The sequence below is a fragment of the Symphodus melops genome (assembly GCF_947650265.1).
Source record: "Symphodus melops genome assembly, chromosome: 5".
Taxonomy (NCBI): domain Eukaryota; kingdom Metazoa; phylum Chordata; class Actinopteri; order Labriformes; family Labridae; genus Symphodus; species Symphodus melops.
In genome coordinates this window covers 17376758-17387916 of record NC_136695.1, presented here as the reverse complement: position 1 = coordinate 17387916, position 11159 = coordinate 17376758, and the positions used below count along the sequence as shown (strand labels likewise).

Below are 11159 nucleotides of genomic sequence, written 5' to 3'. Positions count from 1 at the left end.
GGCACATCAGGGAACACTACAGAGCAAGCTGAGCATCCACTGGCTTGTTATGTAAAGGCCATTTATTCAAATTCACAAAATGTTAGAGATCAGCTTGAAAGCAGGTTGTGAGAGTCCAGGTAGCTAAAGAAACCTCACATACAGGAGGACTGGGGCCTTTCTCTGTCTTTTGCACTCACTGTCTGTTGGCTTGCTCTCCTGTCAAAGGACTGAAGAAACGTAATGAAATGTAAATGTTTGTCCAGTCAGCTTTATAGTGATGAGTATGAACATAAACAAAACATGCAGGGACAAAAAAAATAAAAATCTGCAGAAGAAATAAAATAACTTATATATTCAACGAAGAAAATCATAAATTAAAAACTATATCCTAAGTAACTGACACGTTTGTGAAGAATAACGCATCTGGAATTTCCTTGATGTGGGGGAATATATTTCATAATACAGGAACAAAGAAAAAAAAATTTGAGTTTTCACTTTTTAAAAACAAAAGGAAGTGCAGAGCAAAAAAAAAAAAAAACCCTCTGTCTAAATGGATGAAGTCGGCTGAATTTCTGATTTCAAGACATTTTGACGTAGTAAATAGAAAACAAATAAATGATGGTTGTCTACACAGAAAATATTTCTATTAACTAAAATGTGTTATCAAGAAAATCTGAAACTTAACTGAATCTGTATGTACATCTTTTTAAAAGGCTGAGAATTCTTTATGGACCCAACTTGGCTGTGCAGTTTGATCTCTAATAAGCCCAACACTGTTCTAATAAACAAAGTAATAAATTGCATAACAAATGTAGTGGATTTCATTTACTAAACTGGTGACAGATCTGTTTTGAAATGAATAAGATAGTCTCAAAAGGTATGTATGCTGGAGTTACTGACAAGCAGTCATGATGCTCTGGACTATGGACAATCATATTTGGTCATAAGGAAACTTCAGATAGCAATCCACTGGGATTTTTTTTAGACAGGTATAGTAACATGAAGATGAGGTAGTTCTGGTTTTGTCCTTTGCTGTACTGAACATTAAGTGAGTGGTCAAACACAAAACATGAGACTTCAATATTGTAAATGGAAACTGCAGAAGTCCCTTTGATTCTTGGGGATATCATACAGTGATGTGGGTCTGTAACACAAAAAAGACTTTTCTAAGCTGTCCTGAGAGTCAAGCTACAGGCAAGTAACAATCTTCACAACCAATGACTAGTATACTTTGCTTTCTTATCAACCTGAAGAGGGCTTCAAGGAGTGATGTCTCATCTTCAACTAGAACAAGGAGTGAGAAGATAAATCTTCCCTTACTTGTAACTATTCATTTTATACATTTACTAAGAATAAGAAATTGGCAGAATGTATACATGCTACTGATATGAAGGGATTGAGCTTCTGGCCAACAGAAGAATGAGGGAACTTAAATCTTAAGTGTTAATCAAGTCTCCCATTAACAGTATCCCCTTACGACTTTGAAATATGTGATTGGCAAATGAATCTCTTATTTAACACTGCACCTTAGACAGCAAAGGCAGAAGTGATTACAGTTCAATTCATAAAAGAACCCTTTTCATCATTGCAGAGTGTCTGTGTCAACTGTCAAGATCTCACCTGTCCCCACATCAGGACCAGGATGATCATCCGACAACTTGAACCTAGTTGTTCTAAAGAAAGAACTCAGGTCTTTCATACCAAGAACATATAGATTGGCTTAGGGACGTCATGTTAACATACAACTTCAGCTTTTTTATGCACATGGTCCTGTTCTGTCCTGTTGGCTCCATCATTTACACAAACATATCCACCCATTACTGCTTCCATTGTAGGTTTAATGCAGTAAAGCGATATAACAGTGTAACCATAAGTCTTGACCAGGCTCTATTAAAGGTGGATAGTGTGCTTTACAGCCCTTGAAGTGACAGTACTATGATTCATACTGTACAATTGTCAAGCCAAAATAACTAATACAAATACAATGCATAAGATAAACTAGAATGTATATTTTCCGTCGATTTGTGCACAGTGGACCTCTTGCAATGAAATCAAGTCCTCTTATTTGTCTGGCTTTAATTTCAGTTTGAAGTGCAATTAAGTCAACAACAGTTTTCAAAAGTTATTTGCATAAATAAATCCAGGATTATCTGGGTTAGAATTGTATTGAGTAGGCTACCCTTTTCAGTTCCTCAGCTTTATTTATTTCAACTTATAAGAGAGAAGTATTGTGTCTGTAGATTAATTTTCCTTGCACTGTGTGTGCAGAGGCCTCGTCATTAAAACCAATATACAATAAACGAATTAACAAAATAATTCAAAAGCAAAGTTATCATTGCTGGATGTGTAGTAATGTTCTGCATACTATGTTGCATTTTATTTTCAAACAGCACATTCTTTCAGCCAGCCTAGAATAATCACATGGCCTGCTATTTCAATTGATACCACAGCGACAAATCAAACAGAGAACTACGGGGCACACTTTCGGTCACTCTCCCTTCTGTAGCGCACAGGGGTGTATCGATTGCGCATGCGCGGAACAGCCTCTTGTGTCTTTTCGTTCCGCGCCTATCGCAGCTGCAGCACTGAACCTCCTCAGCTCGCCGCTTCACCTCTTGGCGGAGTATCGCTTTTTTTTTTTTCTCACGAAGGAGCTGCACGGAAACCCTAGAGAGTTCGTGGTCTCTGCATGACCAGATGTCTGTTGGATCTTTTCTTCTCCTCATGCCCAGCTATTGTTGCCTCGCTTCGAGAGATTTAAGCTCCTAGCTCCTGTGGCTGGTAAGTACTTGAAAATAAAAGATGGTCAAGTATTGTGCAGAGGCTGGTCCACATGACATGGTCGAGAGCTCATTCATGTCAGTTCTTCTATTCTCGGGCCTTCTTCGTGAACGTGGTCGGCCACCTCCCCCTGGTATGGTTAGCACTAGCAACCCATCTGAGATGTTTGGACGAGCGCTGTGTGTGTATGTGTGTGTGTGTGTGTTAGTGTGTTCAGGTGGGGTGCAACGCCTGCAGCAATCCGTGATAAAATCCGATCATTAAAACGGCAATGCTTTATGTGTTTAACATGAACGCCTTTTGGTAAAACAACTTTAGTTTGCTCGTCAGTATTAGCAGGCTAACAATACACTAGCACTAAACACTCGAGATGTTGTGGTGAGAGCGACGGGTCTGTGTGTGTGTGTGTGTGTGTGTGTGTGTGTGTGTGTGTTGTTTTGTTTATGTTTATCTCATGTTGGAGGATCACTGGCTGCTTAAGCTTGTCTTCATTTTGTCAGTCGGATAAGGCAAGGTGCATGCAAGGCTTCAACAACCAACCATATATTTGACATGTTCTGATTAAAGGTCATAAATAAATGTGGTCTTTTAGATATTATCCACATCTTTTTCTCCTTCATAATTTGTAAGTAGAAGTAAAGGCAGCTACCCAATTCCTCCGAACAGCCATCAGACTAAAATGTCATTCAAAAACTTTAAAGATCACGAAGTGGTAGAAGTAATAACTTAATTGTTACCCAAGTATAATAAGACTGTTGGAATTTGGTATTTTGTGAACATTAAAAATGAACCTACTTACAATTTTGCTTATCTAGGAATGAATATTTCTAGAAACCCAAAGTTTCTTTTTAAACTGAATTATTTACAGTTGATCGAGAAACTAAACTTCTCTTATAGGTCGTGTTAATATTATAAAGATGGTAGTTCTTCCTAAGTTTATCTACCTTATTCAAAATCTTCCCATTTTCCTAACATCTTTTTTTTAAACTGTCGGCTGTATTATAATTCCCTTTCTTTGGGCCTTCAAACCTTCTCGCATTTCTAAGGCACACTTCCAGAAGCCAAAGCATGAAGGTGGACTGGGCCTTCCTGTTCTCCGACACTATTATTTGGCCTGTAATGCAAAGACTTGGATTTTCTGGTCCCATGTTGCAGCTGTGACTGAACAGGAGGAAACACTTTATCCTAGCTGGCCTTCTTTTGAGAACAATAACGCCATGTCACTCACAGGGGCCTCTTTAAAAGCATTTTTGTTTTCTAAGATTACTTTTTCTACCAAACAGTTGAAAAAGGATTTCATTCTCCGCAATTCTTTCAAGATCCTCAAGCAAGTTAGGGGTGTGCTGGGTCTCTCAGATCTATTTTTGCGCCTATTTGTAATAACCCCGTATTTAAGCCTGGGTTGATGGATATAGTTTTTTCGCAGTGGTCAGATAGGGGTTTGTGTATGATCAAAGATCTCTATATTAATAAAAAATGTGCATCCTATGCTCTACTCCACTCGAAATACAATCTCCTTTCCGGACATTTTCTTTTTTGGTATCTCCAAATTAGAAATTTTGTTAGATGTCATCTCCTTCATTTTGAGACGATGCCTGAGCAACATACTTTTAGACCAGATCTCCTACTTCCAAACACTTGAGTTCACAGTTAGTTAATCTTTTCTCTATGGCAACCTCTTCTCTTCATATAAAGGACGCATGGATTGAGGACACAGGTGTTGAGATCTCAGACGATCTATGGGCTAAAAGTTTAGCTGAGATAAGTTCATGTGCTATTAATGCTAGACTCCAACTCATGCAGTTCACGGTCATTCATCGACTTCACTACTCCAAGTCCAAACTGAATAGAATCCTCCCTGCAGTCTCCGCTACGTGTGATAAGTGTCAGTCAGAGGTTGGGACCCTCGGTCACTATTTCTGGTCCTGTAAAAGACTTAATATCTTTTGGGACAACATCTTCCAGTTGTACAGTGTTATGTATAATGTACAGCTAATTCCTGATAGCCTGTCTGTGATATTGGGTTTCTCAAACCAGGTTTTGACTCTTCCTTCTGCTTTACAACAAGCTTCGAGGTTTGGTCTGGTTGTTGCGAAGAGAGTTATCCTGAGAGACTGGAAATCAGCCTCCCCTCCTTGCTTTAAAAAATGGCGGAACGACATGGTGTCTCGGTATCTTGAAGAAATTCGGTATTGTCGAACACACGTCCCAAGTTTTTTAAGATTTGGGGGCCTTTCATTGAGCATATTAAGAAGGAGAGAAATCAGAGTGTGGACTGAATGTATCTGTAATTTTCCTTTAGTTTTGCTTTGTCTTGTTTTTACGGGCTCTATCCCTGACCATCAACACACCGAAGGACGCTGGATTCTACTTATGGACTAGTTGGACTCATATTCTCCTTTTTCTTTTTTCTTTTTTTTCTTCAGGGTGGCAGTGGATGTTGTTGCTGTTTTTCCTTTTTTGTTTGGTTTTGTGTTTTGTAAATCAAACTGTTTATGAATAAAATCTTTTAAAAAACCCACAAAAAAACCTACTTTGGTAAAAGAAAGACCAGTACGACACAAAGTTGACATTTCATCTCACACTGGTGCTTATTGTGGATCATTTCGATAGGGCAGTGTTTCCAAACACAAGCAGTCATCTAAAATGAAAATACATTATTATGATCTCAATTTTATTTATTTAGAAAGTGCTTTAAAAATAAAGTCAAAATGATTGTCTTTACATTGTTAAACAAAATAGATCTTTTCGGTCCAGCTGTTTGAAACTCTACAAGCAAAGTCTGAATGTTTGCAATAATTGATTATGCTCTACTGCTGCTTCAATGCAGACCCACATCCGCACTGGGTTGCATTTCAACATCCTTAATGTTTAAATGCTGCAAATATTGGACTCATACTGAACGATAGACCATTTAACAGTCCAACCACCGTGAATGTGTTGTTCTAGTTTCTTGGTTTGGCAATGCTTGTCAGAAAATAATGAATTCAAATATTTATCAAAACTTGAATTCTTTTGATTTCAGATTTCTTTTGAACTGAGACATTTCTTGTACCACATTCTTTATTTTGGAGATCTAAGGTTTGTTGTGGTTGCTCAAAGAGCTTTCCACCTCATAACTGTATTTACCCCGTTCACTATCTCTCCAATTAGATATAAAACTTTAAAACTGCCACCTGAATTTAATTTTCAGAAGCTTAAAACCTTTTTAAGCTTCTGGAGACCTATAAGAAATGTACGGGTTGATAATGGTGGTGTTTTTTTGTTTTTTTTTATGGAGATTTCATGAGGTGTATACAATAAAAAAACAGCATTGGTTAATATTGATTGATTAATTTTATTCTTTTTTTTTTCCTGGAACAGTTGCTGCTGGGGATACTCCCAACAAAATCAAATGACTAAAGTGACTCCAGGATCTTTTGCCTTGTGAGTAAAAGCACACTGACTCCGTGATGATGTGCGTAAAATAAATGATTTGTTTACTTTAGTTCGACCTAAATGTCTGTCACATTAACTTTGCATCTTTACATACAAGAGTTTCATATTTCTGTTAACTGATGTATGTGACCAAATGTGACTTCCAGCTCAGTAAGACTGTCATGGTTTAGCCCTTTTCTAAGTCAATACTGCTGTATCACATCTACATCACCGTTTCCTTCTGTAAGCGATGGAGTTGCAAATAAACAGCATGCTATACAAAGCCATTGGAAATGGGTCATGAATATGTAACTGTTGGAGGTGTTCCCATTTCTGCAGAAGACCTGATAGATTTGCAGGCAGGTCTGTGTCTCTTCATGTTGCCGTCAAGGGCATCCATGAGATGACCTGTAGAGTGAGATTGTGGGAGAGAGTGCCGTCCAAGGCAGCAGTGACTAAGCAAAAGCATGTTCTTCATATTCATTTACTGGTCTAGACCCCTGGCTCCAAATACATGGACCTGCTGTATGTCACTGGCAGTGCAGAGTCCACGAGGGAGTGTTTGTGAGGCGAGTGCCGAGCATCCTAACCTGTACCAAGCCACTTTTCTCGACCATTATTTTGAACTAGCCTGATACGACTTAGCTTGTTGAAGACTCCACCTGTGTGCAATGATGCAGTTCTGACAAAAGTATTTTTTTTCCCATGGGCAGTTTATCTATTGATTGATTTCTGGATGTAAAGAAGTCTGGAAACTACCTATTTAGAAGATAAAGGCCAGAAAAATGAAATGATTGAATCTGTTACATGGAGCAGTATCTGGGCTTGTAAAAACAAGCAAGAAAAAGGCACCTGCAAAAAAAAAAAAAAAAAAACAGCGCCAAAACCGTTGTGAGAGCATCCATACTGTTTCCGAATGTAAACACAGGTTGCATATGTGACGTAAGAACATCCTTTTTTCGCAGACAGTGACGTTTCGAAACGCAAAACCCCAGTTATTGACGTCCACATGCAAACGCATAAACGATGAATTTGCAAATCTTCACTTTGGTCGGAGGTTTACAAAAGCTTCGTTTTTGATGCCGTAAATCTGCGTTTTCGTGTGGATGAGAGGCCAAAACGTAGAAAAATCTATTAATTTCGTGTGATAACTGGTTATGTATGGACGAGGCCTTAGAGAAAGGGTATTTGGCTTACATAGGAAGAACTAATAGACAGACAGTTATTGAAAAAGCATTATTTGCTTATGTTAAACTGTGACATTGTCTCTGTTTTGTGTGATTTACAGGAAGCTCTCATGCATGAAATCAACGCCTAGATTGCCTTGTGTGTTTGGCTGCCATGATGCTTGGGTTACAGGGAAGTACTTCATCGAAAGTGTTTCGTTGTGTGGCATGTTCTGCCACCTTCACAGGACTGGCCTCCTTGCTAGTACATCAGGCAACCCATGCGAGTGAACTCCCCAGGACCCCTGCTCCTCCACAGTCTAGCAGCAGCCCACATGAAACGCTGGTTTCAAGTAGAGACTCATCCACTGTGCAGCCGAGTCCATCCAGACCTCTTCCTGAGAGCCCTTTACCTTCCTTTTATATTTGTGATTGTGGAGAGGAATTTCTGGACTTCAGTCTTATGCTTGAGCATAAGCAAACACATGTGTCTTGTGTTGCTCAACCGCAGCAAATGCTCCGTCTTGATAATAACAGCACTCTCTCTGGAACTGATTGTGCTGAAGCTCTGCCCGCCCAAAATGTATCTTTCAGTCCAACGACAAAAAAGCCAGATTTGGTCCTTAGCTGTCCTTCTACCTCAAGGCCCCCAGCTGTCGAACGATCCCCATCAACACGCTGTGAAGAAGATGTAAGCTTGGAAGATGGTATTGCTATAACAACCCCTCCTGAAGGCCAGTGTACACCCCCACAAGATGAAAGGGACAAACAACTTGAGAACATGTCAGCCCAATCAGAGCAAATGCCAGAGGCTGGAGAGGACAAGCATTTCAAGGACACAACAAATCCAGGGCATACCTTTGAAAATAGTAAGAGTTTACCCCAAAATAATGCCCTTATGAAGCTGCTAGCGTCAGCATACAGTAAGTGTTCCCCAGCTTCTCATTTCCCAGATGAGATTGATCACACTGTAAACCCAAAAGAAGAAGTGGTCCAAGTTGACGTAACACCAGGGGCAAAAACTGAGGATTCCCCAGTAAATGACCTTTCAATTGCCCAGTTGAGGCGTTTGCTGTCAACACCTGGTATAAAGACAAAAGGACCTTCCATCAGCAAAGTTCTTGAGTCCAGTAAAAAGCGAGTTGTCTCTCTGACTAAGACTTTCTCGCCTGTTGTGGTACTTGAGACTCGTCAAAAGCTCAAGGACCCTGGCAATAATAGCATGTATGGGAGGTATCAATGTGGCCGCTGTCGCAGGGTTTTTCAAAACTTGGACAAACTAACAGAGCATCACTTCTTGCACAAAAAAGAGAGGATTAAATGTTGCCGTCGCTGCAAACAACTTATCATTGGGCGCGTACCGTTAAATGACAATCACGTGTGCCCTCAAGTGGGAAACAAGACCACACAGCTGTCAAGCTCTTTCAAAAGCCAGTCACCAAATAATTCAAAAATAATGCCATTTCATGGTCAAAACAATGCAAGAAAAGTTTTCTTTTGTCCGTTGTGCAAGCACAGCTATGCACGGAGATGGAACTTAAAAATGCACAAGTGCCAAGGCCCAAGGTCTGTAACCCCCGGACTCGCCAATTCCCCCGTTCAGAAAATGTTGATACTCAGATCAAACAGTAAAGCCAACACAGATGTGGACGTTATTGCTGGATCGCAAATTGCCAAGAGTGTTTCTGTGGGCACTGAAGTAAATAGTCGTATCAAGGTAGAGTTTACCTCTCCAGATTCAGATCAGTCTGCAGTTTCACAGCTGCACTGGGTGCATCCAGCACAAAGCTTCTCCCCATTTTATCCTAAATCCTCTGTGATGGAGCAGAGTAAGGACGCTGCTTCGTCTGGAGTTTTTCAACAGAAGGGAGAAGAAAACGTTTGCTGGGATTCATCAGCGGATGCTAAAGGAGACAGTGATGAAGGACAGTGGACAATGCCCCTGGATGATGAAATGGAGGTTCTTAGCGCTGCAGAGAAAGCCGATAATGGTGCTGAGAGGAAGAAATCTCTGTCAGTCCACCATGCAGAGACGGCACCCCATAGCCTGCGCTATTTTGTCAGAGATGGTGTAAAACGTTACCCTTGTACCAGGTGCCAGAAAACCTACAGTCGGCCTGCTACTTTGAGGCGCCATCTACGGCTGTGTGGGTTTCGGCCACGAGGACTAAGTGTCGTAGCACAGGGTGGTCCTCAGGGTGCCAAGCAACCAAATTCCAACAACAATAGACCAATGTTTCCTTGTTTTGTTTGTGGGAGGGTCTTTAACCGCAAAGATAACATGATGGTTCACAGAAAGAGGTGTCAGTTGCGGCGAACATTATCAAATGCTGCAGAAGGGACTGTTCAGCAAAGTGTGTCAAGCCATGCAGCAGACAGTCAAGCCCAGGCGGAGGATGGAGGCAACTGGGGTATCATGTCCTTACCCTCGGTACTTCCAAGGAGAGTGACGTGTGAATGTGGTGTTGGATTTACGTCACCTCGGCTTCTCCTCGAGCATTTGCAGAAGCATGCACAGGAATCATACACGTGTCCCACTTGTGGCGAGACTGTCAACTCTTGGGCAGACTATGAAGTACATTTGCAGATTCATATGCATCCACATCACCAACTGCTGAAAGGATTGCAGCCACAGCGATCACAACCTCTTTTACTTCGATTTCAGCAGCAGGGGGCTCCACAGCAGTCGCCCCCATCAGTGCATCAGCCTGCACCGAAGCAAACTGTGAAGGCAGTGCAGCTTCCAAGTCCATCCTTAAAACAGCAACGACTTGTATGCACAAAATGTGGCAACACCTTTGCCACTCGTTGTTCCCTTCGAAGGCATTTAACCTGGAATCGTTGCAAAGGTGCCCGAGCTACAAACCCGCCACAAAACCTGCCCAAAACGTATCACTGTTCACACTGCAACTCTAACTTCCCCAACACCATCAGTCTTTTATTTCACCAGAGGAGCGGGGCTTGCAAGCCGTCCATAAAGCCTGTGCGTTGTCCTGTTTGCCTTCGCTGGTTTGGCACTGTGGAAAGTTTGCAGAAACACCTGCTTACCCACAAGCAGTCTGAATCATATCGCTGTGATGTTTGCCAGGGTACATATCCAAGCCTAAAGTCACTGAAAAACCACCGCAGGAGGATTCATCGCATCATGGCTGGAGACACTAATCGAAAACCACAAGAACAGCTGGCTTCTTAATATCATTTCAGCTTTTCAAATGGGGGGGGGGGGGGACTTAGTTTGAGAGGTGAGAAAAAAGGCAATTTTATTGTTATGCCATATTCTTCCTATATGTCTCATTTAAAACATTTTTGTTGATTATTTTTTCTACTGTCTGATGATGACTTTGTTTAGACATTTTTTCAAGCTTTTTAAAGTTCAACTCTACAAGTGTTTTAGTAGCTTCACAAGGTAAAGAAAGCTTTGCTACTGTGTACATAATGTTCAATCAACATAACAGTTTTATCGCACAGCCTACTTAGTCTGTAAATGAGTGTTCGGTCATCAGACTTTATCACAAGAATGTGATGTAGCTAGATGTTTTTGGTGTAAATAAATATACTAGTATGTAAAAAGAATGTTTTGTTTTGTGAAATGACAAAAGATGTTGTTGTAGAGAATTTTTTACACAAAACACTGTCATCGACATTCAGAACCTCTAACGGACATAATCTTGCCTTTTTCAATTATTTTCAAGGCAGTGTCACAATGACATCCAATCGACATGGAAGCCATTTCCGTAGTTTAGAGAAGGCGACACTGAGCAAAAAGACCACAAATGTAAACATTGGGGAAGTTATTTGCTTTCTACTGTTTAA

The 11159-nt window shown here is 40.6% G+C and overlaps 1 protein-coding gene across 1 annotated transcript; it reads left to right on the top strand.

Annotated features, from left to right (window-relative positions):
* The first annotated feature begins 2434 nt into the window (after positions 1 to 2434).
* LOC306824360 (uncharacterized protein) lies at positions 2435 to 10919 on the top strand. The gene is made up of 3 exons (XM_079344471.1): positions 2435 to 2763; positions 6127 to 6189; positions 7469 to 10919. Exon 3 carries the CDS (start codon positions 7522 to 7524, stop codon positions 10537 to 10539), a length of 3018 nt encoding a protein of 1005 aa, XP_079200597.1. The 5' UTR covers positions 2435 to 2763; positions 6127 to 6189; positions 7469 to 7521; the 3' UTR covers positions 10540 to 10919.
* The last annotated feature ends 240 nt before the right edge of the window (positions 10920 to 11159 follow it).